This window comes from Larimichthys crocea, chromosome XIV (assembly GCF_000972845.2).
Source record: "Larimichthys crocea isolate SSNF chromosome XIV, L_crocea_2.0, whole genome shotgun sequence".
Lineage (NCBI taxonomy): Eukaryota > Metazoa > Chordata > Actinopteri > Sciaenidae > Larimichthys > Larimichthys crocea.
This window is the reverse complement of record NC_040024.1, coordinates 3,440,581-3,468,527: the sequence shown is the minus strand read 5'-3', so window position 1 is coordinate 3,468,527 and position 27,947 is coordinate 3,440,581. Positions and strand designations below refer to the sequence as shown.

Below are 27,947 nucleotides of genomic sequence, written 5' to 3'. Positions count from 1 at the left end.
GTAAAGTGTAAAGTGAGTTTTACATTGTGGACACAGACTGACAGAAAATTGAAATAACAAATAAAAATACAAGATCCCGCATCGATTGATTTCATTCAAAACGCTGATTTTTATTTGTTTGTTTTATTGTTTTTTTTTTTACATTTAAACATCATCACTAAAGTTTACAAAATGAGATAAAATATGAACAAAAAATATGAAACTAATTTTGACTTGAAAGTAAAGCTGCCTCAGTTCAGATGCACACAAAGTACACAAAACTATAGTCAGACTGTAACTTGTGTCCACCATGCAACACCATGGAGATTAACGATTACACACACAAAACAGCACCTCTAATAATTAACAACATAATACAATCTCAAAATCTTAAAGTGAGTAGTAAAATAAACAACATTTTAATTAGTGAATGGCTTAAATATGAATTAAATTGGTGTAGTGTATGATTGTAGCATAGCAATGTTTCACATATAAAACGGTTTCAGCAATATTTTGCTATAAAGACTAGATACAGTTTAATCAGTTGCAAACACTGCAGAACCAAAGGCAACAAGATAAAAAGTATGAAAAACTACACTTATGTCCGACTAACAGGTACTTCGTAGTGATAGTTAGGAAATAGCTTAGTACAAAGCTATCCTCGCTTTGTCTTAAAACAGAAAAACCATTGATAGTACAAAAACGTGAGGTTAAAAAACAGCTAGTCGCTGTCTGTGTCAGATCATTTCTTGGATGCATTCTGTAAAAACGGCTACTTGTTGTATTTACACTTGGGTTTATGCTAAATTAACTACATGTTTTCCATATAGATGAGTGTCAGAGTATTTTAAGTACCGCAAAGTACAAGCTCAAAATTTCCAAGCAAAAATTTATACATTAAAATCACACACACACACACACACACACACACACACACACACACACAAACATGGTTATGAGCTTCACAAAAGTGTTAGTATGCAGAGTTAGTGTACCACTATCTCATATTGAAATGGTTTAGACTTGAGCTTGTATAACTAATAGCATACATGACTTGGATACAACTGGGTGATCACCCTGGTGTTTTCATCTCATTCTCTTACTGCACTTGTCTGATGATACTACGATTGAATTTATTGTGCTGTTGAATTTTCTGTTCTCCATATCACTAGACTGACCCTGTCCCGTCATGCGTACTTCCTCCAGGTGCTGTGTCGTTTTCACCAGCACTGATAGGCGGATCTCCATTCTCCGCGTTATCAGACTGACCCTGTACTGACTTGTGTAATATCTCCATAGGTGTTTGGTCATTTTTACCAGGATTGAAAAGTGGAAAAACTTCACCTGTGAACGTGGTTGTTAAAGATCCAATGAGACTGTTTTTTTTAACATCATAAAAGGAAAGCTCTCCACTGTCGTAATTCAAATACACACCGACAATCTCCGGTCTGGAATGAACAGGCAGTACAACATTTGGTTCTGTGTTAAACTGAAAGTGATCTGCTCTGGAAGACAGGAACCAGTAACCATTAGATGGAGTTGGAGTAAAATCCACCTCCTGAGGGATGTCAGATGCACTTGTAGCTCCCAGCCACCAGGATTGTTTGAGGCCTGTATATGGATTTACCAAAGAAACCTCCCAATAGTGTTGTCCAGAGGAGAAGCCAGGTGTTCCTTTGATAGCTGTCAGACAGGTAACGTTCTCTCCATCAGGAAATTTTTGTTTAACGTCATCTCTCAGTTTAAGATCCTTGATTGTGAGATATTCATTTCCCCTCTGGTCAAGCGTAACATTTTCTGATGAAAATTTAAACATTAGGATGAAATCAGAAAATGTCAAGATGGAGAAACACTAAAGTACATACATAAGTTTTATTTTTACAATCTTAGGTGATTACCGTAATGCGTCATAGCCGTTGATAGATCTGTTGGCTTGATCACTTCTGTAACAGAGAATACATAAAAATAGATTTAATATCAACACAATCACGCGCAGCAAGAAATAAACGTGTCAAACAGCATTACTCTTACCTTTCGGTAAAAGTTTCTGATTCTCTGGGGAAAAAATACAAAAATTGTTAATCCATAGGTTCTGTTATGTTAAATTCAATTTCCTTGTGATAAGAGGTAGGTAGGTATTCCTAAAGTCTTTAACATTAAATGTAATATTAAATCACTGGAACTGGAATGTTGTGCAAGAATAATAAATTATGAATTTAATGTGACTGTGCTCCTTCTTACCCTCATCACTTCCTTGCTTCCTTCCTCCATCCACTTCTTCCTTGGCTTTCTTCCCTGAAACATAAAAGGTTTTGATTTCAGTCAGTGCTCACATTTAAATCATTATGAAAACGAGGTTTTAATTAATTAATTTATTTTTTGACAGTGAATTTACTGAACCAGAGCAAACATCTACCTCTCTTTTTGAAGTGCAGGAAGTACAGAAGTAGGCCTACTACAACCAATGAGCCTATGAGGAGAAGAGCAAAGGCCACCCATCCAGACGAAGATGAAGATCCAGACACTAAACAAAAGAAAAGGAGACTTGTACTTTTGCGTGTTTTTCTAAATATTAAAAAAAGAAAAGAAACTTTTGCACACATGCAAATGATTCTCTTAGCCCTGTTTACCAGGTAGAGGACGGTTTTCCAGGCGCATTCTTGCCTCCTTTGTCTCTTCACCAGAGAGACTTACTGAGCAGGAAACCTCAGAGCCTTTGGACACCAGAAGCCAGCTGTGAACAGACACAAGACCAGAAGAGTCTGTGCTGTACGTCAGACTTTTTGGGGTCAGAACCTGTTGTCGATCCGACCAGTGCACACTGGGCTTTGGATACCAGCCTTCAGATTCACAGCTCACATTCACCGTGTTGTCTTCTTTCCACACTGGTGACATGAGAGGGGTTGTTCCCGTTTCTAAGAGGAGGAAGCAGATATAAAAACATTTAATTAAGGGTTAGGGCTTTTTAATCGCTTGGTTTTGTGTGTCTTCTGCACTTTCATGATACTCACCAGTCACAGTGAGCTTGACACTTCCACTGTCATAACCCCGTTCACTGGTCACATAACAAATGTAATCTCCTGCATCCTTAAGTGTGGCATTTATCAGCATCAGGCTCACATCACCTGCCACCAGGCCGGTAGACGCTGCATCCTTTGGTCCAAATGAGACTCGGCCCACATATGAAGCACTCTGGGATGCAGACTCAAACTTTTTTCCTCGGTAAAGCATGACCGGTGAATCATATTGTCCTTCACGGTACCAACGTACTTCCAGACCCTCTGCACTTTGTGACGGACTGAGCCAGCATGGTAATGTGGTTGTGTGGCCGTTGTGTACTGAGACAGACGGCTGGGCAAAAACCCCAAGCTGTGAAACTGTAAAACAGGCAACATGAAAGTTATTAGTAAAGTTTAAAAATAAAAAAGGAGGAAAGTATAAAAATCCATGTTAAGTCAGAATAAATATGTCTGGAGTTTGTCAGAAAGTGTTATTAACCACCCAGCCTAATATGAGTGATTAAAAATAAGTGTTGCAGCAGCAATATTTGTAAAAGCAGTGTGGTAGACCAACTAAACCGAGACCAAGACAAGACAAAGGGTCTTGAGAGTTTGGGACAAAATCAAAACCAAAACTAGGCGGGGCAAGACCGAGTCAAGACTAAGACCAGACAGTATGCAGCCTGCTTAGGTAGTTAATATTTGCCAAATGTCTTTGGCTGAGACCTCCAAGCCTTCTCAGTAAGCGTGTTGCAGGATTAACATACTGATGTGTTTTCTTTTTTGCAGATATAGTAGTGAGTATGAACTTTGAAGCTGCTGACTCATGATTTCGTGGTTAAACCATGACCTGACCTCTCTTGTCCCCTATTTAGTTTTCTGTGCCAGACTACAGACTGTACTTTTTCTAACCGTCTAACCTATCTTCTCTTGGATTTTTTAACCATTTCTTAGCTTTCACCATCATACTTTCATTAATGTTGGCCCACCGGAAAGTAAAAGTGAAGTTTACATTCTGTCTTAAGTGTAAAAGAAACTGTGGCGGGACAAATTAAGACGTTATTAGGTGATTATTGTGATTTCTTCACAGTTATGGTCTTGACTTGTCTACCAATTTATGTCTTGCAGCTTTTCCAGCATTTATCTAAGTGTATGGGTACTACAGCATTCGTTCTAATGATGGCGCTTGTATGGAAATAAGGCTTAACATGGTTTAGTTGAAAAGTTTGTAAGTATAGCACAAAAAATGACAATGAAGAGTGAATAAATATGAAAAAAATACTGCGATCAGATATAAGAATGGAGAATAATACATTTTAATAGCAGAAAAAGAGGTGTGATGAGGGGTGGACTTTACCAGGAGCAGCAGCACACAGTGTGGCACAAAAACCAGACACAAGGCATGTGAGCACCGTCTGGAAGGCTGTGGAAACGGGAAGACGATTCACGTTAAACGAACTGTAACAATAAGCTGTAGCTGTAATAACAGCAGAATAAGATATATTTCGTCGTTGATAAATGGTGCACACACTGAAAGCTCGGCCTACCCATTGTATCGTGAATCCAGGGCGAGATATCCTTCAAACAACTCGAGGTTTAGTCCGCGAAGACACCGATACTGATCCAAATATCTGATCCAAATAAGAACGTAAATCACATTTACATGTGTGGATTTGAAGTCATTCCCGGATTTTGAGGTGTAATTTCTTCGTGATTTGAAATCATAAAAAGAGCAGAGCTTCGGGTTGGTCTCTCGTCGTGACTGAAAGCTTTAGTTTCACTTTCGGAGGTCGCACGCTTAGAATAAATCTGACTTACAATCAGAGCTCACCACCACCGTCAGCGAAAGTGAAACGCATGTGCGTCTCCCTCTTGTTCATTTGATAACTTAAATATGCACATGTAAAAATGTTTACGTGCCAAAAACTTACCATGATCCAGATTTTCTTCTTCATGAACGCACACTGTATGTTGCTGTATGTTTATCCATATGTCTGAGCACGGTGTGAGAGTTCAAATACATGATTAAATATGAGATGATGAAAGAAATACATGAATAAACAAAATGTAGAAGACCATATTAAAAAAGACTGTATTTAAGAATAATAAATGAAACTGACTTAATGGATGATTAAAGCTGAAATACTAAGAAAGTAAAAAAAAAAAATGTTATTTGAGTTTTTTTCTATTAAAAAAAATACTTTTTATGTTTTAAAATGTACATAAAAAATATATTAATAATAGTAAAAAAAATCTGAAAAAATAACACGAAGAGCGTTATTTGAGGGTTTTTGAAAAAAATTTTAAAAATATTTTTTATTTTTTTAATTTACATAAAAAATATAATAATAGCAAAAAAAATGATGATAGAGATGAAAAGTCTCAATCAATTCATGACATGCAATTGATTTAAAATATATATATTTACAAACTCTGACTAAATTAAACATATTGACATTATGTCTTTTGAAGCCAGAAAGATTACCCTTAAAACTGAATATTAAGTTGTATCATCACATCTTTACAGTCTCATCGAAAACGACATCCTTCTGACTCACAGCTTCACCAGGTTGTCTTGTCTAGTCCCATCAGTGAGAGAGAATAATGGAGGTGGAACAAGTTATTTCAAGATTATTAGACAATTTGATGAAGTTTTTCGAAGACTATCTTCTATTTTCCTTTATTTCATGACACTCACTGGTCACAATGAAACTGACACTGCCCATGTCATAGCCCTGATGACCGCTCACTCATTGCTGCTGACTTTTGTGAATTTCCCCATTGTGGGATCAATAAAGTTTATCTTATCTTATAACATATATAAGCTGCAGGTTCACATCATCAGCCACCAGACTTTGCATAGAGACTCAGCCCATATACTTAGCATACTGGGATTTCCTCTTCAATATTCTCACTCTGTAAAAAATCCCTTTAGTACCCTCTGCACTTTGTGGTGGTTGACTCAGCATGGTAATGTGGTAGTGTGGCCACAGGGCACTTTAGGGGACTTTGGGACCAGGAAGTGGGGATTACTCTTTATATTAGACTTCTTCACACAACTCAAGGGAGAGACCTGAACCTGCTGTTTTGTAGCTCTCTGGTGGAACTAGAGACATTTACAAACCAGTGTCTTTCTATTGTTTTTCACTTTCCTGCTTTTGCTGAAGGTGTAGTGAAGAAAGGAAGTCGGAGGAGCCTGGATTGAGTTCAGGTGTGAGCTGTTTGCACCACCTGCAGCAGAATCCTGGGCTTGTCCACTGGCAGCAAGTTTTTTGTTCTTGGCACTTAATGCTTGAGTTATGTTAAATTCGAATGATTGCATTATCTCACTTACAGAGTATGCCAATATTTGCTCCATATCGATTACATTTATGATAATAGATAGATTGTGATATGTAGTTTTTGTTTAGATATAAAAATCAGAATTAATTGGTGTCAACTTATCTGACCTACAACTGTCTATGTCTACAATAAACCATAACCTTAACGAAGTAGACTGCACAGCCACAGTGTTAATCAGTGTTCCTCTCATACTGTCCTGAATAGGAAATGGCTAACAGAAGGAAGTAGTAGATGGGGTGGATCAGTGGGTATGAAACTTGCTCTGGTCATCATCATCATTGGCCGAGGCCGATCCTTGACCTGATTACTCTTGTGCAGTGTGGACAGGTCAAAGTGGTGGAGGTGGTTTGAGTTGGGCCTGTTTGGTTTGCTTTCTGAGTCTGTCTTCTGCAGCTTGGTGGAGGTCATCATTATTTATTTATTGTCCAAACACCAACAGGCTGAGGTTGAAGAGCATTTCAGAATATAGTCATGTTTATGACACAAACACCAAAATAAAGGAACCACATTGATAAAAGAAAGAAATACAAAATGCACGCACATGTAATGAGTTGAATGTAGTTTACTTTCCCATTTGTATACCTGACAAATTTGAACTGTTTACCATCAGATCCTAAATTTGACCTGAATTGTTTTGCTGTAAGAATTTACTGCATGCGCAATCCCACTGCGCCAAATCTCATAAACTGGCACACAGTTGGTGTATAATAGATTTAGTTGTGAAACGATGAATGGGGGATGTAAGGGACGGCAGTGTTTATGTAATTAGTGGATTCTCACGTGAGTGTGGCTGGGTCCAGCTGAAAGGACCCGGATGTTATCATACAAAACTTCAAAATAAATGCCTAAAGTTGCTCACACTTAAAAAATCAAAGGGCTAGGCATTAAGAATGTAAAAACTCATGTAATTCAATAAATCTGCTAAGCTATGAACGCCTCGCTGCGAAAATAAACAAAAAATCAGCTCATTTTAAATCTGATTTATTTTATTTTGAAAAATTCCTACCGGATGTTGCCGTTTTAACTCCGGCTGAGTGAAGTCTGTGGTATCATAGTCCAGTTTGTGAGTTATTTTGTGGCGTTTTTTACCACGCTGTCGCTTGGAAACTACTCCACCTAACCATATGGTTTGATAGTAGTTAGGTTAACTCGTGTGTCACCATGCACGGCGTTAGTTTGAGCTGCTAACATTAGCTTATACTCGCTTTCCAGAGCTCCTCGGAAGAGTTTGCAGCGTAGTTCATTGACCCTCGGCTACATGGCGACTTAGCAGCACTAACATCTCCACAGACCTTGGAAAGGGTGCTAATATTTCGGGTTAAACTCGCAAAAAATAAAAAAAAATGTCTCAACTCGTTGACTCAGACGAAACCACCCCATTGCTCGGTGATGATGCGAGCAGGTAAGTGCAAGAGTTCAATGGCCACTGCAGCTCTAGTGTCACTAACTCATTCACTATTTAAAATGTGTTGTGATGTTTTTTGTTTGTCGTCTTGCATGTGCACAGCTGTGACTCTCAGGATGAAGACTACAAGAGTCGATGGAGGTCTATCCGAGTCATGTACTTCACCATGTTTCTCAGCAGCATAGGTGAGGAGGATGCCCACGAGTTTGTCTCTGTCATGAAAAGGTGGAATAATGATTATATATATATTACTTTTCTGCAACTTAAAGTTCATCTATCAAGTCTAATGATCCTCACATGGCGAACAATGCATCAACACAACATAACCGTCCAGTCACAGATGCATACAGGACCACATTTTTTCATCATACCCGAATAAAATATCACAGTTTCCTTTTTTCAGATTAGATTTGATATACTTTATTCATCCCACCACGGGGAAATTCACTTGTAACAGCAGCAAGATCTAGAAACAAAAGTACAAAAGGCCAAAACAAAACAAAAAAACACAATAAACAGACAGAAACTACACAATAACCACGAAAATGTAATCAACCTTCAAAAACAGACTGTGTACTCAGGATAAGAGTTGCGTTATATATAAAGAGTATTGTAGTGTAAAGTGACCATAGTGTAAGAAATCTTGCAAAGAAAGTGACCATAATATAAATAATAGTGTTCTTTCAAGAGTGACCATAATATAAATAGCATTACAAAAATAAGTGACCACGATATAAATAAGAACTGCAAGGTACAAATGAAATAAAATGGAATAAAACAGAAACAAAAATTGCAATGAACAATTTGTCTGTTTAGTTTTGTGACTGGCTCATTCGTAATATAATATCACTGATGACACGATGTTGTCAATCATCTGTGTTTCATGTGCCCTTTTTAGGCTTCACTATTGTCATCACATCACTGTGGCCCTATCTGCAAAGGGTATGTATGGCTTACCATTTCCTTTGTAAAAAAGATTGTTGGCTTGAGTAATGCAAATTAAGGTGCGTACAAAGGCCGGGTAAACAGGAAGTGAAAGGAACTGTTTTTAGCTTAGGTTGCTGCACTTGCAGTCAAATGTAACCTCATATCCGCATTGTAGCAATCGAATTGAAATGTCATACTAAGTGAACTGTTCTGTAGAACGTGCTCTCTTTACATGTTTCTTACAGATTGACGACACTGCCAACGCCACCTTCCTGGGATGGGTGGTGGCGGCCTACAGTCTTGGTCAAATGGTGGCCTCGCCCATTTTTGGCCTTTGGTCCAACTACCGGCCACGCAGGGAGCCACTGGTGTGCTCCATCTTCATCAACCTGTCGGCCAATATCTATTACGCCTACGCGTACCTGCCCGCAACCAATAACAAGATCCACATACTCATGTCCAGAGCCTTTGTGGGCTTCGGAGCAGGTGATTTGAGAGGAGCTGAATACTGAATATTGTTGAATGACTGCCCTTCTCATTTAATGCCATGCCACTTGTTGCACCCAACATGAGCGTTGGTCTTTTCTTGGCAGGTAATGTTGCTGTGGTGAGGTCCTATGTTGCTGGAGCTACATCACTAAAGGAGAGGACCAGTGCCATGGCTAACATGAGTGCGTGTCAGGCCCTGGGTTTCATCCTGGGACCAGGTAATGCTGGGATTGATTTTTGTATCTATACTGGCCAATAGAGAGAGCAGTAATGTGAAAGTAGTGTATCATGATAAAGAAGCAACCATGGAAATTTTTGTGGGTTTGTTCTGTGTTAATATTTGCAAAACTTTGTATATGTCAGCTCTGCAGGCATGCCTGTCGTTCGTTGGTGAGAAGGGTGTCACAGTTAAAATCATAGACCTGCAGCTCAACATGTACACTACTCCAGCTATTCTGGCTGCATTTTTTGGCCTCATCAACATCCTGCTGGTTATTTTGGTGCTGAGGTGAGGCTTTCCCTGCATTCATATACAATCTGTCTACTTGTAGATTTCAATATTTGAGCACATCAAATGAAGGAAGATACCCACACTGTTTGCTCCACAACCTAGATGTCTGTTGTGATTCTTGTCAACAGAGAGCACCGCGTTGATGACCACGGGAGACTCATTCGAGCCATCAACTACACATCAGAAGGTATTAACTGTCCTACTACCTGTTTTTTAATCCAAATTTTTATTAAGATGAGATTGTCATTTCAGGATATTCTTTGTTTTTGGTTCGAGCCTTTATTATCTTCTTTTCTCTCTCCTGTAGATCGAGTTGACATTAGTGAAGAAACGGAGGAGACCATCGATCAGGTGGCGGTCCTCACTTCCAACATCCTCTTCTTCATCGTCATGTTCATCTTTGCCGTCTTTGAGACGTACGTATTGCATTACAGACTACTACTAAAAGCAACTTTACCCCTGAAGATAAAGATAAAACTCATGACTGTATATTTTTGTTATTTTTTGTTATTTTTTAGAATTGCCACCCCTTTGTCCATGGACATGTTTGCTTGGACAAGGAAAGAAGCTGTGTTATACAATGGCATCATCATCTGCTGCATTGGATTCGAGTCCATATTGGTGTTTCTAGTTGTAAAGATGGCCTCTCAAAGGTACCCTCCCTCACTCACGTATGAATTAGGATATTCCCGCTTCAATAAATTTAGTTAATTAAGAAGAATATTTATGTCCTTTCAGGGTCGGGGATCGTCCTGTGTTACTCGCAGGTTTGATCATTATATTCTGCGGTTTCTTTATTCTGCTTCCATGGGGAAATCATTACCCTAAAATCCAGTGGGCAGGTATGCACTGTTTTTTAACTGTACACGTTGTAGCTTTGATAATTTGAGATTTTTTACTGTCATTATTCATGTGGTGTGGTGTCAATTCTTGAACACAGCTGAGAGATACACTGAATAACTGTTGAAAATGAAGAGTCCTGAGAATTCAAGTCCTCACGTTCTGCTATTCTTTTTAAAATACAGACCTCAAAAACAACTCTCTGGTCAGTCAGATATCAAAAGCCACGTTGGCCTCCAACGGCTCTTTGGAGCCGACAGGCTGCCCGTATGAACAGACCTGGTGCCAGTATACTCCCGCCATCCACCTGGCCCAGTACATCTCATCTGACATCCTCATCGGGGTGGGATACCCAGCCTGCAACGTGATGTCCTACACACTGTATTCTAAAATCCTCGGACCCAAACCTCAGGTATGAGGACCGATGTTGTTTCAAATATAGAAATAATGAGGGTGCTTTAAACCACTTTAAACCCAGATTGTGGATGTTTGCTGTTCTGCAGGGCGTTTACATGGGGTGGTTGACAGCCTCAGGGAGCGGGGCGCGGACATTGGGCCCAGTCTTCGTCTCCCAGGTCTATACCATTCTGGGACCCCGCTGGGCCTTCAGTTTCATCTGTGGTATGGTGGTAGGGGCCATCATCCTCTTCGGCTCTCTTTACCACAGACTCATCGCCTTTTCTGTACGCCTCGGAAGAACTGCAGAACAATAACGGAAGATTTTCACTGGAGAGACTGATGTCAGTTTCCTACTTTTGTTCTTCAAAGACTTTTAACCAAAATCCAGGATATAATGAAGGCTCTGTCGTCGCCACGTACTTAAAAATGTGGTAACTGATAAGCCTCTGAGAGTTTGTGACTCAGGGTTGACCTTTTAAACTCGAAGGCGAAGAGATGAGGCCAGGTTAGTTCTCATGACTTGACTTGAAGATGGCTGCTTCGCGAGTTTAAAAGAGAGCTAGCACTGCAGCTGCACTTTCACTCACATGTTGTGATCATAATATTTTATAAATTGTATGAGGTCGGTTCATGCTATCAAAACTGTTTTATTTTTCAATCGAGTTACTAAATACTTGTTACTGAAAGCTCATGTTTTATGTAATTGCATGGTTGGTCTAATGTTTTTAACTACTACTTTTAGCAAAGCTTGAGAATAACTTTGCATCAGATTATAATTTTAATTTGTAAACTCCACAGGCGCATGCACAGGAGCAACCATGACTTAAAAACATACTCGGATTGTTTTTACGGATACAAAACGTGCTGACTTATGTTGGATTTATTGAATGTAACATTCCCTATACTTTATTTACTGATTGAACATTTTAGTTTTACTGTGCAGTGATTACTGGTATGCAAGAAATGTGACACGTCAGAGAGAAGCATTAAACATTACACAGGGCACATGGTACTTGGATGGAAAAACTTCCAAATTAAGCTGTTGGAAAATATTAATACTATGTTTTTGGAAAAAATATTTTTCCATTAATGGCTGCACTTGGTGGTTATCTAAAACTTGCTGGCTGTCTGGCTACTGGAAAGTATTCAGAAAGTGATGTGTGAATGTGTGGATGTGCTAATGATTTGACACATAATGACGCATTAAAGATTTAAATGTGATCTTAAATTTGAATGTCACTTTATGCTCAATTTGATCAGGACATGGGATCAGATAGATAGATAGATAGATAGATAGATAGATAGATAGATAGATAGATAGATAGATCAAAATCTTTCTTTTTGGTGTGAGAATATCTACTACTTTATATCCATTGTGCTTCATAGATAGATAGATAGATAGATAGATAGATAGACTTTATTTATCCCAAGCTGGGAAATTACAGTGCTGCAGCAGCATTACACACATTAAAGCAACAGAGCGGGAAAAGGCTTTTTCATCCCTTATAGCAGTGGTTCTTAACCTGGGTTCGATCGAACCCTAGGGGTTCGGTGAGTCGGTCTCAGGGGTTCGGTGGAGCCTCCGCCCTGGAATTTTTTATACTATTTGTTACAACATATCTTTGTGAGCAATCATTTTCGAGAATGCTGGACAAAAACTAAGAAAAGGAACAGACTTTGCTGTGAAAATGACATGAGGCTGGCACTTGCCAAGGTGAAGCCACACATATCTGAACTGGTCTCTCAAAGGCAACAGCAGAAGTCACACTGAGGTAAGTTGTTGTGAGTTCATGCACTGTGTTGGTTTTGTTATTTGAACAAGGTGATGTTAATGCACGGTTCATTTTGTGCACCAGTAAAAAAAAAAATCACATTTTATTTTTTACTAAAGAAGGGTTCGGTGAATGAGCATATGAAACTGGTGGGGTTCGGTATCTCCAACAAGGTTAAGAACCTCTGCCTTATAGGAAGGATGAAAAAATAAATGTAATAGTTCATGTGACGCTATATACGTATATGTGCTGTACAGTTTATAACCATGTAAAAAGAGTACAGCTGTGTGCGCATGCGTCCGGCAGGGGGCAGCAGTTTTGCCTGGAGGAGGGAGGGAGGGAGTGCGCATGCGCTACATAAAAAGGCAAAGTTTCTTCCGCACGCGCGCAGCGACGCTGTGAGAAAGTTGAGCGCGCGCAAAAAAAAACACATGCACGAGGCAAAACTTACGCGTCGCTAACATTGGCGATAAGTTTGCGTGAGATTTAACTCGAATAAACGAGTGTACGAAGCTGCGTGTGATTAAACATGGATATATTTAAAGACGTGAACGGTAAGAGAGTTCATTAATTTACCTTTTATTTTTTTTTTAAAGGTGGAAGTTGGTGGCTACTTTAGCCAAACAAAGGCTAACTCACGTACTGGTGAAGTTATCGAGTAAACACAGACATGTTGCTTTTTATTGCGCGTTAACACGCTGTTTGTTTGTCTGTCTCCCTTTTCAGAGTTTACACATATGCAAATGATGGTGAGTACATCTATTTTGTTTGTGGCGACACATATGAACATATGATATTCTGTATATCCTGTGCTTTTAAACGCAGTAATGAGTTTATCCGACCTCTTTCTAATCAGTCCTGCTGATTAATGTTTGTTTTTTTGGGGACTTTAAACAGTCACGTCCACACTTCCTGTTTATATGCTGTGTGCGTTTTAACACGGAGCTCGATTGGTTGGGAAAACAAACATCGCCATATTTAGACCTGACGTTTGAATGACACAGCAGCTCGTTGACTTATTCATTCAAACGAGCTGGTTTTTGGACCAGAACACATAATTGATACATCATGCAACATTGCAAAGCCTCTTTTCCTGTTGTTTACATTTGATAGCGCCACCTTCCCTCTGACTGAGACATTGCTACCTCCCACAGCCTGCAGCTTGATTTATGCTTTGCATGCTCTGATTCATAAAGAGCATCAGATTTGATGTTCGTACTAGTGGTATCAAAAGTAACACACTATCTCTCATATGATTGCACACGAAAAGTTCTAGTTGTTCAGCCTGGAGAACAAACCTTTTGATTAGATTAGATTAGATATACTTTATTCATCCCACCACGGGGAAATTTACTTGTTACAGCAGCAGAGCAAAGTGTAGCATACACTACAGAGTTAGAAAAAAGTAGAAAAAGACACAATAAACAGACAGAAATATCTATAACCTACACAATAAACACGGAAAACAACCTTCAAAACAGACAAGTACTGAGGATAAAAGTGGCATGATATATAAAAAGAGTATTGCAATGTAAAGTGACCATAGCGTAAGAAATATTACAAAAAAAAGTGACCGTGATACAAATAATATTATTGCAAGACCATCATATAAATAATATTACAAAAGTAAGTGATATAAATAATGACTGCAAGGTATAAATGAAATAAAATAGAAAAAAACAGGAGACTACAACATGATCAGGTGTTGTAAAGTTTGTAAACAAACATTGTTTCATAACCTCTCGTAGAGTTTCCCACATGTACATAACGTTACCGCCGGTGTCGCGTTACCGCAGAGTTGTTTTTGCTTTACCCGTGTTTACTGTTTACCGTCAGCGAGAGGAAGGAATAAATAGCTTCTCTTCTGATGAGCCGGTGAGTCGACACATTCTGGCCAAAGGAAAGTGAAACTTAAGGATGCAGGGATCACTCGCTGCAATGCGAGGCCACCAGTCAGTGTCGGCTTTGACACACACAGGAGAATTCAAGTACCGAGGCCGAAGGTGTTGAGCTTATCCGATGGATCTGACATTTCGATCTCTCTCTGCTGTCCAGCAACGGGTTCTGGAGGTGTTTGAGGGTCGTCCTAATTTCCAACGGCTAGTAAGACTTGGCCTTCTTGGTAAGAACATTATCATCACATTGTCAGTGTTTTATTTGTGACATTGCATTGGCTTAATGCATTCTTTTACTCCATTTATTCAGTTTCTGAAATGTTCTCTTTCCTAGCCGAACTGGACTACAGTGACGATGTTGAAGAGGTTACAGCTGACGATATCGACGCATACGACGACTGGGTACATGGTCGTAACAATTCCCGTAGAAGCCAAAGGCTGTCTGACAGTGGTGCTGATAGAGCATTCAGTGGGAGCAGTACAAGGTCATCCAGCTCTGGTTATCAGCTTCAGCCTCATTGCTACACCGCAGGTCATGAACTTCCTCACACACCATCTGTAAAGGTTCAGGCAAAGGAGAGCGTAAGTTCACTTTCGTTTTTTTGTTGTTGTCAAGTTAGATGACTTCATGACTCTCCAGAGTTCAAATTGTTAAAGTTGGTGCGCTGTTCTTTGCAACTCTTAGGATGCTGAAAGAAGAGCCAGATTATTACAAGAAGCACAAAAAGGCAAACGAAAGACTGAGAAGAAGCGGCTTAAGAAACAGGTAAATATATTTCATTTTGTTTCATTGGACGTGTCGCATTGTGTAAATTTAAACTTCAGTGTGCGTTCTTGTCCAACAGAAACAGAAGGAAAGAAAAAGGCTCGAGAAATTGGAGAAGGAAAAACAGAACCCTGTAAAAAATGAAGAGGTACGGATCGTTTGTTTCTAAAGTATTGCAAAAAGGAAATGAATCACCGTGCACACTCATAACATGTTGTGTTTTTTTTCTGTTTCCCAGGAAAAAGATGATACACAGCAAACTAAAGCAGAGGAGAGTAAACCAGTTAATGATAAATCCACATCAAGTGTTAAAGAGTTGGCTTCAGCAAAAGATATAGACAGTAGTGAAGATGAATCCAGTGATGACGATAGTGACTCCAAGAATGACTCAGGCGACTCCGAGGTATTCAGCTTATTGTAAAACATACTCTGACTTGTACATAATAGAAAGAAGATGTTTCTCTTTGTGTGATATTTGTCTGTAATGTAGTTTGGCCACCTAGAGTAAAGATTGCATTGATGGTATAATTTGCGTATGCTGGGTTGATAAATGCAAATGTTTTATGTCTGTATTTAAACATAGACACAGACATAGTCTTGCCAAACAGTGAAAGTCATTAACACTGCTGCAGAATTTCTCCCTGGAGGAGAGGAAGGCTTTCAGTTTTTTATTATAACCTGGTCCAGGACCTTTTCCGATATAATTTATAATGTTAGCCATTCATCCACAGTGGTAACATTAAGTTCAGAACAAAACGTTAACCCCAGTCTATTTTTGTTGATGCTGTGTAATCCATAACACTTGATGACTAATTGTGTATCTGTTCCTGTTCTCTTAAGGAACTGGACATGGCAAGTAGTTTCGTGAATAAAGCTGCTCTTATAGCCAGACGGAAATTGGAACAGAAGCCCAAACCTGAGAGGAAGGAGAAAAAGAAGATTCCAGTTAAAGAGGAACCTAAACCCGTCCCTGAGAAACCTAATGACAAACCGCGGGTTGAAAAGGTGAGGTATTTTGTCAGATTCTCAGCCATAATACAGGAATGATTACTTGGATTTAGTTTTTTGGTACATGGGATACGCTTTCTCAGCTCGGTTCTCTCACACTCTCTGAACAGAAGTCTGCCGCCCCTAGCAGCACCGCTTTTGAAGATAATCTAAAAATAAGTACTGAACTTGGAAGTAAGTTTCTTGCATCTACACCAACTCGGAGTCAGATTGATCATAATTTAGAGATATTATTTTTTTCATGTGTAAACTCTAAATAAGATGTTACTTTTCTCCCTTTTCCTTCATAGATTTGGGAAATAGTTTTGCAAGTGCTGGAAACTTTAATATGGCCGTTAAGTATTTCACAGATGCAATTAAATACAACCCTACAGAGTATAAGTAAGGACACATTCTTTTTATTTAATTCAAAGTGACATCTCTGGTGGTGTTTACACCACCACTGTTCTTCATGCAAAGTTTTAAGAGTGTTTTCTTTTGCAGGTTGTTTGGCAATCGTTCCTTCTGTTTTGAAAAGATGCAAGAATATACGAAGGCACTGACTGATGCGGAGTTGTCTCTCAGCATTTGCCCAGGCTGGGTTAAAGGTTTATTTAGGAAGGGCAGAGCTTTGGCAGGTCTAAAGGTAAAAAGTCTCTAATAAAATCTGCACCACCCATACGTAACCTGTTGTGCCACATAGTTTAATCACCGTGAACTGCACCTGATTTGAAGCAGCGTGTAGCTTGGTTATAGAAAACACACCTGTCACCAGTTCTTGTGGCTGTAACTATCTTCTATTTTCATTATTTAGTTTTGCAGGTTGGAGTGACCTTCTGATCACTTTGGCCTTGTTGAATTAATTCCAAGTGTCATTGAGCAGCAGAGGCTCACATTATTTACTCAGACCTGTTTTGGCTAGCTGTTGCTGTAAACATTAATAACCGGGCTGATTAGTCCAAGCAGCATGACAGTCAATGAGCCTGAACTCTGATTTAGTCCCGAGGTAGCGAGTGGTGAAAGCTCATCTTTTCTTTTTTTTTCTGTTCCTGCAGAGGTATGATGAGGCTGCACAGGCCCTCATGGAGGTTCTTAAGCTGGACAGTTCATGTGCAGAAGCTGCCCTGGAACTGAAGCGGGTGGAGATAATACAACTAATGGTGTGTAACAGGAACACACGCTTTGGTGTGTAGTCATCAATGCGGGAAGTAGCTCAAGAACATTCAGACTAATTAATAAGATTTGGTGTGTTTGTTTCAGGAGTATGGTTTCACTTTGGAGCAGAGTTCAGAAGCTTTATCCACTCATGGGACTGTAAAAAAAGCTCTAGAGGTTCTGTCCAAGTTACACCACCGTCCAGGTGAGCGTCTGCCTGGCTGTGATTTTAATATAAAGGATTAGATAGAAGTGTTGCCATGCTTCAGAGGAAATGAAAATTCGTTTGTTGTTGATTACCTGTGTTTCCTGGAAGCCCAAATGGAATTGGTTGTGTAATACTGTCACAATGCCAATTTGAAACACTTGTCTTTGTGCTCAGGAGCTAATCAAAATGGCACACGTCCACCGGCTCAAGTAGCAAATGTCAGTGGTGTCTCTCCAGTCCTTTCTGCCAACACCAACATTGCTCCTGCCCAATCTCAGGATCCAAAAGCAGCACCTCAGAACAAACCTTTAGGTCCAGTCCAGAATATGTCCAATGTCAGGAGTCAACCAAAGCCCGCTCATAACCAGGCCATGAGTGCCACCAAAGACAATACCACACCACAGTAAGTATGGGTTCAGTCACACAGCAGTGTTTTATTCAAATATGGCTTAAACAAAAGCTTACAGGCATACTTTTCATATAATAATGAATATATTATTCAAAATCACTCTCTGTCTCTAGGGGTTAGTTTGATTCTCTGTCAACTGTTAGGTGGTGACAGCTCTGTGTCTACATTATTACAAGTGTAGACATTTTGTAAGCTGATCTGATTACTTGCACTTTACGCACACCTGCTGCAGTTTACAGGACCGTCGTGACTCCAGCTTTCAGTTTGTTGAGAGATTATCTGTGAGTCAGCTGTGCCGAGTAGTCATTTATCTGCAGATGTCTCAATAATCTGGAACTGACAGTCTGTGTGTGTGGAATGTGCACAATAAAGGTGGTTCATATGGTTTTATTAATACTGGAATATTTTGCACATTTTGTCTTTAAAAATTATATTTCAGTCTTGTTTAGTCTTGTTGCATGTTGTAGAAACTTTTCTGGCTATATTGATTTGTTCTAGTAACAACTTTGTAATGCATCAATAACATAGCACAGACAACAGATCCAGTTCAGTACTTCTTGTGTGATACTTGGGGCTGACAGCATGTGTGTTATGCTCCTCCTGTGTGTCTGCTGTTTGTATGTGGGGGATTGGATGATACTCGATCAGTTCCCGTATTGGACAAGCTCGATTAAGTACTCTACAAACGGTATACTTGCCGTTATTAGTACTGCTTCCTGTCTAATTGGACAATATATTTTAAGAGAGCAGGAAATCATTGCGTGCTTTAATGCAGTTCAACTTTATGAATAATGGTGTTTTTATCCACAGAATAAAAATCAGAATCTTTGCGTAGGTTGTGTCACATGATCCATCACCTTCATTTTCTTTTGAAACATGTTCAGTTAATCAATCTTTTCGCTCGACAGGGAGCTGTTTCCAGTTTGGGTTGGAAACTTGATGAACCCAGTATCCGACACCGTGATAACGAACCTGTTTAGCAAGTAAGAGAACATTGCTTTAGTGTTTGTGCTTGTGACACCTATTTCTCATTTTCATATCGGTTGTTCACACAGTTCAGCCTTGGTAGTCAAATACTCGAGTTGCATAAGAAGTGATTACTCACACAAGTCATCTCTTGCAGGGCCGGGGTCGTCCATAGTGTGAAGGGTCTGACTTACAAACGATGTGCCTTTGTAAACTTTACAAAACAAGAGTATTGTGATGAAGCAATCCGACGCTTTCATGTAAGTACACCCTGCATTGTGATTGGCTGATTACTATTAGAAAGTCATTCACCTGTTGACTCCTAACGAGTCCTGCTATCTGCTCTTTGAATTTGGTCCACAAGACAAACAAATTGTTGCTCCTCTCTCCTATGTCTGTACACACCGCGGAGTAGCTCTCCACTTTCTTCAAACCTACTGATCTTTATGAATAATAAAACGATTCTTTGTGATCTCTGTTAACTCCGTCAGGGCACTGAGCTGCACGGCAACAGGATTGCTGTGAGATATCCAGACAGGATTCCTCACGGTATGGGCATTTCCAGATCTGCCCTCAAAGCTCACAACCTGCAAGATGAGAATGCAGGGTGAGTGTTTTTTTTAAATCCAACAATAGTTCAGTGTTTGCTTTCTTTTCCTGGAGTTATTATTTGAGAACATTCACGCCACTCTTATGTCTGCAATGAGTCATATCACTTGTTATTTTTGGAGCAGTATCACACATCTGCTTCAATAAGTACAAGGCTGTTTATAGTACTGTCATTGTGGCATGGTCAGCTTATCTTATCTTAGCAACCAGAAACGGGTCAAACTGGATCTCTCCAAAGTTACTGAGTTACAAAGTGTGACCAGTTCTCGACGAACACCATTTTCTCTGTCTGTGCATTTGCCTTTTTAAAGTTCAAGATGTGACTGCTATTTACCAAGAAATAGTTCAACACATAACTCCAAATAAAACCAAAGCAAATCTGTTTTCATCAACTGCTTGGAGTAATAACAGACTGTCTTAGTTGCTGTGCTGTTAATGTTGAACTAGACGCTCAGACTGCATTAGGCTTTATCAAGGTGTGCCTAATAAACTGGCAACAATTTGACAAGTCCTGCAATAAATCCTCTCAACTTGAATGATATAATGAAACTGTTTCACAGGTGTTTATTCAGAGGATCATCTTGAAGGCAGGTAGTTTGTGGTGCTGTTCAATTGTATTTCATTATACTGATTATAGTTATGATTTTGTCTACTCCATTTACACCGATATGGGTAGGCTAAATAATATAAACACCACAAACATTATCTTCCATCTCAGTTCAGTCTCTGTAAAACCGTTTCAATAAAACATGACATGTTATTAACACATTATAACCTTCAAGACGGGAGGATCTCTAACAGGACTGTTAAGTTGAGTTAATATTTGGGCTGTGTGAAAGCTGTACATTGAATAGAGACAGATTCCTCACACCTATTTACTCCATCTGCTGCTTGTTAATATTCAGGAAGTAATTAATGTATTTGTTTAAATCATTTGGTATCAGAAAGTGAGCGCAGAGACTTTCCCCACATCAAACTGTCCAAAGCTGTTAACACTGTCTGATGGTATCCCGGCTCTGTGTACATTAAGCAGTTCAGCCAGGCAGCTCATGACACCGTGAAGCATTGCTCTTTTGCAACCCGTCTCTACCAGTTTGTCATTAATCAGAACATGCAGTTCATTTGCAGTCTAATAATATTAATAATGCATGCAAGTTAGTTAGGCGGTTATTTCTTCAAGTGCTGCATGACCTGCTGTCAGTTGCTGGAGTTTGATTTCCCCACACGGGTCCTGAAGACGCCTCGATGATCTGACGTTACAGAACTGCTTTTGACTGTCTGATCAGGAAAGTTCCCGCACTCAAGTGCTAATGAGCGTACGAGCCCAGCTAATACTGCATTTACATTTTTGAAATATGCTTATCAAACACTCAATTCCAATATGACATCAGTCGGAACTGGTTTTATTAACCAGAAATATATGAATAACACAAAAAACGTAATTGATGGATCTAAGAATAACCACAAGCAGCAGTACCAATATCTGTGATGGGTCTGACAGATCTGTCCGGTCCAATGCTACTGTGGTTACAACATAAATGTAAATATATATATTGCCTGTGCACATCAGATCACGACAAGCAGATGGAAACCAAAAGGTCAACTGTTGGAGCACACCTGGACTGCACCGGTCCCAGCTCGATGTACCTGGCCACTAACATTTGATCACTTGGTTACAGGCAAAACGATTACGTTGAGGGGAGGAATGCAGTTGGAAGCCGAAGACCTTTTCGTCCTTATAGACCCTTCCCCGACTACAGAGGCAACCAGAAGAATTGAAAGGAAACAAAATGCCTACGAGTTGCCCTGAGGGGCAAAAATGTCCTCCTCAATAAAATCAGAATCACTTACACTGTCCGATACACATTTATCAAGAGTATTTACATGGTTTTCTTTTATAGAAGAAGGAACGCAGTATTAGTCTGAAAATGAATCCCTCTGATCTAAACAATTTTTATACTTTTCTCCAGTTTATGTAAAATGGCAATTTTAGGTACAGTATTAGTAACAAAAACGTCTTGATGCCAAGATTATAAAGCCAGACCGACATATTGAAGGACAAATATTTTAAATGTCCGTATACAGAAAGTCACAGTTCATAAATGACATATTTCACGTTACATTTCCAAACTGGGAATATACGTTATTGTGATTTTGACCGTATTTGCATATTGTGGCTTTAAAGGAAAAACAAAGAGCCTCACGTTTATGGGCTTTCAGAATCTCAACTACTCACTATATACGTTTTAAAAGAAGCTGCTTGCTATAAACAATATTTACATTGTTGCGTACTTGCTGTTTAATCATTCATGGTTCATTTTGCATCCATAAGATGAATTTCTTCAGTGGTGGTTGATAACAGGGTGGCATATCTCTATCTTTTATTCAGATGCATTTATTAATTATGGTGTTTTTTTTTTGTTTTGTTTTTTTCCTTTTAAATTTCATCTTTATAGAGCACTGATAGTACAATATTCACAAAATAAAACTTTGGACCAATGCTCACATCATTTTTTTTTTTTTTTTGGTATGACAAATGCCATCCAGAGAGTAAGAAAGGATAATAATAGTAAAATATATATAGTTCACATGGATGAATATCACCACTGTGCAAATACTAGAGGGATGTTAAGTGGGCCAAGTATGTCAGCACTGGATCCCCTGAGAGTATTTTATTTTCTCTAACTGTGGTTTAATGCAGTTCATACAGAGACGCACTAGGTGGATTTTTGGATTTCCAATGTAATAAAATTCTTTTGCGTGCAAAGCAGTGTTGTAAAAGCAATGATGTTTTTATATCTTTTCCTTATTGCAGAATATCTTCTGCCCTGTAGTACCAAATCTGGCCATTACTGCATTGGGTTGTAGGTCAATATTAAGAGATTCTGACAATGTTTGAAAGTTAGGAGTTCTTAATCCAAGAATTAAAGATTCTTTCACGTTCACATATCCTGCCTCATCATTTAAACATGGTCTTTAACCACTACGGGGGTAAAGAATACAGATAAATCGTGAACCCGATTACCTTTTAAGAAGATGGATGTGCAATACTATGTATGGTGTATGAACAAGACAGGGCCTCAAGATTATAGTTTAAAGCACCTTGAGCTACTTAACATTTTAGTTGATGTATCAGTGTGTTGTATATTTCTGAACAGAATTAATTTAATCATGGCAAACTCACTCACAGTAGACCTGAGGCGTTCAGTGTCCCTGGGCACGTTTGCCCTCTTTGTCTAGGCAGTAATCCAGCTTTGAACTTGAGTTGATTGATTTTTTTTTTTTTCCTGATGTGATCTTGACATCTACAAGCCAATAGATGGCAGCACAAGCTAAGTATTAGACAGGCAGCCTGGAGAATACTCCCAAATATGCATTGCGGAGGGGAAACATAATTCCTGAATGTTCCTATTATAGCACAACTTTATGATTTACATACCATCATGGAGCAGTGAGCTGAGGACGTCCTGAGCTGCGTACAGTTCACTTCATCTGCAGCATCTGAAACAACAGCACAAGCGGTTTGATGATCGCTGTAATTTGATGTACAGCTTAATGTGAAACTGAAGTAATGAACAGTAGCACTGGTTAATACTCTACACTGTAGGTTTGTGTGCTTTCTGCTAATGATATTTCACTGCAGCCTCAATTTAGACAAAGTTCATCTCATTATGTGGGGCGGCTGTACATATCCTGCATCAGCAGAAAGGACACCGTTTATAATTGAGACATAACTCGTAATGTTTCACGTAGAGAATTCAGTTCTTAGAAAGACAGAGAAGTTGCATACGACACATTTCTGCTGTGAACAAAAAGTTACCTGTTTGATGATGCGACCATTAAGGGCAATCTATGGATATCATCAAAGTATTACCTGACACAAGGCTGGCATCCTAACTTTACGTCACAGTGGTGGAGGTTTTTTTATCTGTATATAAAAAGCTTCTTTCATGAATAAAACCCAGCACGTTATTCATCTGTGGTGAACCCAACGACTCCAGTGTGATCCGCTCCACACAGAGCATCGTGTCAAACTTGTGCCTCCAACTCTCAAAACAATTTGAATACATATTTGAGCATTTGGCACCTTCTTGTCCCTCCAGGATCAGAACCGAACATCATCCGCATTCACTTTTTAGAACAGTATGCATCTAAAGGCATGAATCCAAAAACAGCTAGGATCTCTGAGGTCTTAAGCATCTGGTGCCTGTTGGAATGAAATTGATGTTTCAGCGTGATGAGAAATGCAAAAATGGAGGTCTTTAGCCAGCAGCAACAACATTCAACTCCCTAATGTGGACTGATTATATTGAATTTTTGCAAGTCGACGCCACCTTTCACCTGTCATTCTACTCGCTTAATATGGGGCTTGTGTAGTGGGGAGTGAATTGTTAGTCTGGAGATTTGATGCTACTTTCTGAAAAGCCCGCAAGTGCTGCAGACATGCAGCACCATCTTTTGTTTGAGTGTTAATGTGTTGACGTGTTCTGAGTGTCTCTGCTTACAGATACAGATTTAAAGTGTAGTTTAATAAGTATCCCAAAGAAACAGATCAGTTGGCATCACGTGTTCTGTAACTCTTGATCATCTAATGTTGCTGCTGCAGAGCCATTCCACATGATCTTTTGGAAAATGAGATTAAAATACAACAGCCACAGTGGTTGCTGCCACTGATCTTTGCTTTTTTGATGCCAACTTTGGGCTTAATTAAAGCCAGAGAACTTGCAATGTGCACCAAGCCGTGACTGTGCAGCAGCAGGCTACGATAATATCTGTTCTTAACCCTGAGTCTTAAACATTCTCCTGCCACCAGGTGAAATGCTGAAAAAGCGTCTTTCTTGTATTATAGCAGGTGATAGCATCTGTAGAAAGTAGGTTTGAGGAATTTCCTTTACTTTTTATATACTACACTGAATGCTGAGCGATTTCCCAAGGCCACAATGAAGCTATGAAACACTTTAATATATTTAAATACAGCAACGCTCTGTAATGTTGTGTTGATTCTGTTTTGCTTAATAATCTCATTTAACTCTCAGACAGGCAATAAAAGCTTACATTTACAGCTTAGATCTCTAGATTCCTTCTGATGTATTAAACTAAACATCTTTGGGTGTTCAACTGTTTGCTGAACTTCTAAGGTCACAGCACATACACGTATCTTTTCTGTTTTATTATTATTATTGTTATTCTTTTATCTTCCATTGCTGTAGGGTATTTTTACCTTTGCTACTGATTTTATTTGCTTCAGTGCAGTCCTGAAATGCTCTAATGCTGTTTCAACCATGTAATGCGCTATATAAATAAAATTTATTATTGTTATTCCTATTCACATACAAAGCTCTTCATGGTCAGGGACCATCATATCTAAAAGAGCTCATAGTACCTTACTACCCCTCTAGAACACTGCACTCTAGGACGCTGGGTTCCTTGTGGTTCCTTTAGTTTCCAAAAGTAGATTGGGAGCCAGAGCTTTCAGCTATCAGGCTCCTCTTCTGTGGAACAAACTACCATTCTGGGTTCAGGAGGCAGACACGGTCAACACCTTTAAGAGTAGACTTCAGACATTACTTTTTGATAAAACTTATAGTTAGGGCTGGCTCAGGTCATCCCTTAGTTATGCTGCCATAGGATTAGACTGCCGGGGGACTCCCCCTCTCCTCTCCCCATCTCTGTCTGTCTCTTTCAGGGTTATGCCTTGTCAGGCACGGTATTGGTTGAAGATGCAGTCACATCTCCCTTACTGAAAACTCTCTCTCTCTCTCTCTCTCTCTCTCCCTCTCTCTCAGAGGGACTCCCTGTACAAATTGCAAAGCCCTCCGAGGCAAATGTACTTTGTGACTTTGGGCTATACAAATAAAATTTGATTGATTGATTCACAGCAGCCATAACTGTTAAGAAGTGTTGTAAAATATGAAAGTCACATCAGTGTGTACGGTCTACACATGATTTACAGGAATTGGTTTAGTTTAAATTGAATACAATTAATTATTTGTTATTTGTTCAATTAACACTTTGCCATTCAGGGTGCATTTTCACACAAACAAATGTTAAAAAAGAAAGTCTTTGAAGCATTAAAAACATCACAATGCCACTTAAGAAAGGCTCAGTGAGCAGGTAGCGGACATGTCGGCTAAGCTCTTGTTAGAATGCCATCGTAGCTCTTACCAAACCAGTCTGTCTCTGCCACAGGGTGATGATGGAGGATGAGGAAGTGGAGTGGAGCGAAGCTTTCGCACACCGGCAGGCCTGCTGACACATGGCTGCCTGCCTCGCTCTCAGCTGCAGTGCCAAGGTCAGCCAGCCTCTCGTCCACAGTGGAGCGCTGCCTCTGGGAGAAGTACAGTTCACACGTTGGGTGGAGTTATCAGCAGGTAATTAAATGAGAATATTTTCTTACTTAAATATTCATTTTGTTATTAAAATATTTAAAGAAACGCTGTAACCACAAGGTCCATTTAGTGGCTATTTAGATGCTTTTGATCCCCATGAGCAGAGTTGTTATGACTTGTAGACCTTTCCATTTTTTGGAGCATTGTAAGTATTTCTCCAGAGTAGCTATTAAATGGATCTCGTGGTGAGATCTGTTCCTCAGCGGCTGTTTCCGAGGTCAAGAATGAAGCCAAAATAGATGAGAAGTGCTCAGAAATAATGGAAATGAACTCTGCTGATGATCATTTGATATGCTCAAAAGCTCTTTTTTTACATTTTTTTTTGGCCTTTTATGATAGTACAGCTGAAGATAGACAGGAAGCAGGGGGCAGAGAGAGGGGGAGTGACACGCAGTAAATGGCTGTCCGTTGCGTGATTCGAACCGGGGCCGGCTGCAGCGAGGACTATAGCCTCCACAGACGGGGCGGCCGCTTAACCCACTATGCTACCGACCGCCCCCAAAAGCTCTTTTTGAGATTGTTTTCTCAACTTATTCTGTAATGTGACAAAGAAAAGGTAGAATATTTACCTCAGAGTAGAGACGTCCTGTGAACGTTCACAAAACAGCATGTTGTCAATCACAATTAAACTTCAAGTATGATGTCTTCCACATAAAAACGTGTTTAATTTCAAATGAAACAGCTGCTGACACAGTGGAAAAAAAAACTAAAATATCTTTTGAGATTAAAAAAAACTAAAATCTGGATTTTTTTGGGGGGGAAACATGACATGAATTGTGCTTACTTATCTTTCTACCATCACAACCACACACTGTAAAACCGTTAACTAGCTCAGACAGGTTCAATTAACTGCACAGACAGGTTCAATATTAATCACAATATGACCTCTTTCAAAGCTGAAGGCACCTGTGTTTTTTTTTTCTTTTCGTGTGTATTCTTTCCAAACACTCAGTAAATGTCTACGATGAACCAAAAGTAGAAAAATAAAGGGTGCGTCCTCTGACTCTAATGCAAGGTAGTGGAAATGTGTCTGTTCGTGTGTGATATTCCTGATTTCAGAGAGCTGCTCTGACTGCCACTGTCAGTGGTACAAGAGTCCGGACCTCTAACAGACCACTGTAGGCGGTAGACACGGATGCTTCTGTGCTAATCTGAAGTCAGACAGCTCAGACAGTGAAGAATTTCAGCCCCCTCTCCGTTCCACTCTCTGTCAAATGTACCAAACGGAGGAGTCTCAATCTCGGCGGCTCCCAAGCAGATGTTAAAAGGTGTCCCCGATCGCTGACACTGCTCCCAGGTCAGCTCCAGAGGCAGATGTTGCTCATGGCCTGGCAGGTGGAGCTACTCTCTGCAGGAGAGAGGTAGATCTTGCCGCTGGGGCAGACGCACACCTCGTAGACAGCCTGTTCCTGGGAAGCCTGAGTAGGCGACGCCGTGTAGACGCCGAGCGGGAGACTCCCCAGCTGAATGGTGTTGGCGTCGAAAAGTATCTAGGAGGAAAAATATCAAGAGGCATGCTGGAAGTCATTCAAATAACATCGCCAGAGGTGCCCTGAAGTGATGTATCACCAACTGCAGCTGATAAATGAGTCTGGTGCAATCAGTAAATACAATGTGACAGGTGGAGTGAAATACAGCAGCCCTGATCTGGTGACTTAAGATAAGCAGCGAAGGAAGAACTCCATCTCTTTATTAAATAGTTTGACTTGGAACACAAAACATTTTTATCCATGCTAATGGTGTGGCTCCAGGGACAGCAATGTTAGTCTGTCGTCCCGCCACCGGTTTGGATGGATTACCCACTCACGTGGCCTTCAGGATGAATTCTACTAACTCTGGCAAATCCCTTAATTTTTTTATCTGGTGTCACCATCAGGTAAAATTTTACATAAACTAAGAC

General features: G+C 39.7%; 4 protein-coding genes and 2 long non-coding RNA genes across 6 annotated transcripts in view; 3 read left to right on the top strand and 3 right to left on the bottom strand.

Annotated features, from left to right (window-relative positions):
* Window positions 1–84: 84 nt before the first annotated feature.
* Window positions 85–4,858, bottom strand: LOC104924015 (butyrophilin subfamily 2 member A2). Its single transcript, XM_010737236.3, has 9 exons — window positions 4,526–4,858; window positions 4,336–4,401; window positions 2,991–3,356; window positions 2,610–2,894; window positions 2,396–2,503; window positions 2,221–2,274; window positions 2,011–2,034; window positions 1,878–1,922; window positions 85–1,776 (listed from the first exon to the last, which is right to left on the bottom strand). The coding sequence occupies exons 1-9, from the start codon at window positions 4,527–4,529 to the stop codon at window positions 1,148–1,150; spliced, it is 1,581 nt and encodes a 526-aa protein (XP_010735538.3). The 5' UTR covers window positions 4,530–4,858; the 3' UTR covers window positions 85–1,147.
* Window positions 4,859–7,323: 2,465 nt separating this feature from the next.
* On the top strand, window positions 7,324–12,119 carry mfsd8 (major facilitator superfamily domain containing 8). The gene is made up of 12 exons (XM_010737199.3): window positions 7,324–7,722; window positions 7,828–7,910; window positions 8,624–8,667; window positions 8,898–9,138; window positions 9,246–9,359; window positions 9,505–9,649; window positions 9,781–9,839; window positions 9,960–10,068; window positions 10,171–10,305; window positions 10,391–10,494; window positions 10,678–10,904; window positions 10,996–12,119. The coding sequence occupies exons 1-12, from the start codon at window positions 7,664–7,666 to the stop codon at window positions 11,203–11,205; spliced, it is 1,530 nt and encodes a 509-aa protein (XP_010735501.1). The 5' UTR covers window positions 7,324–7,663; the 3' UTR covers window positions 11,206–12,119.
* Window positions 12,120–13,026: 907 nt separating this feature from the next.
* Window positions 13,027–22,551, top strand: LOC104923982 (uncharacterized). Its single transcript, XM_019256026.2, has 18 exons — window positions 13,027–13,217; window positions 13,390–13,412; window positions 14,719–14,785; window positions 14,893–15,140; window positions 15,244–15,324; window positions 15,404–15,472; window positions 15,563–15,727; window positions 16,165–16,329; window positions 16,443–16,506; window positions 16,623–16,713; window positions 16,816–16,957; window positions 17,367–17,471; window positions 17,572–17,671; window positions 17,849–18,077; window positions 18,992–19,066; window positions 19,207–19,309; window positions 19,541–19,656; window positions 21,338–22,551. The coding sequence occupies exons 1-18, from the start codon at window positions 13,193–13,195 to the stop codon at window positions 21,435–21,437; spliced, it is 1,968 nt and encodes a 655-aa protein (XP_019111571.2). The 5' UTR covers window positions 13,027–13,192; the 3' UTR covers window positions 21,438–22,551.
* LOC109137712 (uncharacterized) lies at window positions 22,085–25,900 on the bottom strand. The gene is made up of 2 exons (XR_002041724.2): window positions 25,824–25,900; window positions 22,085–23,159 (listed from the first exon to the last, which is right to left on the bottom strand). It is a non-coding gene; the product is annotated as an uncharacterized LOC109137712 (long non-coding RNA).
* Window positions 25,901–25,946: 46 nt separating this feature from the next.
* LOC113747612 (uncharacterized) overlaps window positions 25,947–27,947 on the top strand; it is a 38,504-nt gene continuing 36,503 nt past the window's right edge. Inside the window, exon 1 of the long non-coding RNA XR_003463732.1 lies at window positions 25,947–26,029. This is a non-coding gene — a long non-coding RNA (uncharacterized LOC113747612). The remainder of the gene's footprint in view (window positions 26,030–27,947) is intronic.
* LOC104923983 (zeta-sarcoglycan) overlaps window positions 26,484–27,947 on the bottom strand; it is a 38,642-nt gene continuing 37,178 nt past the window's right edge. Inside the window, exon 8 of the mRNA XM_010737201.3 lies at window positions 26,484–27,537. Within this exon, the coding sequence (XP_010735503.1) occupies window positions 27,346–27,537 (192 nt within the window). The 3' untranslated portion in view covers window positions 26,484–27,345. The remainder of the gene's footprint in view (window positions 27,538–27,947) is intronic.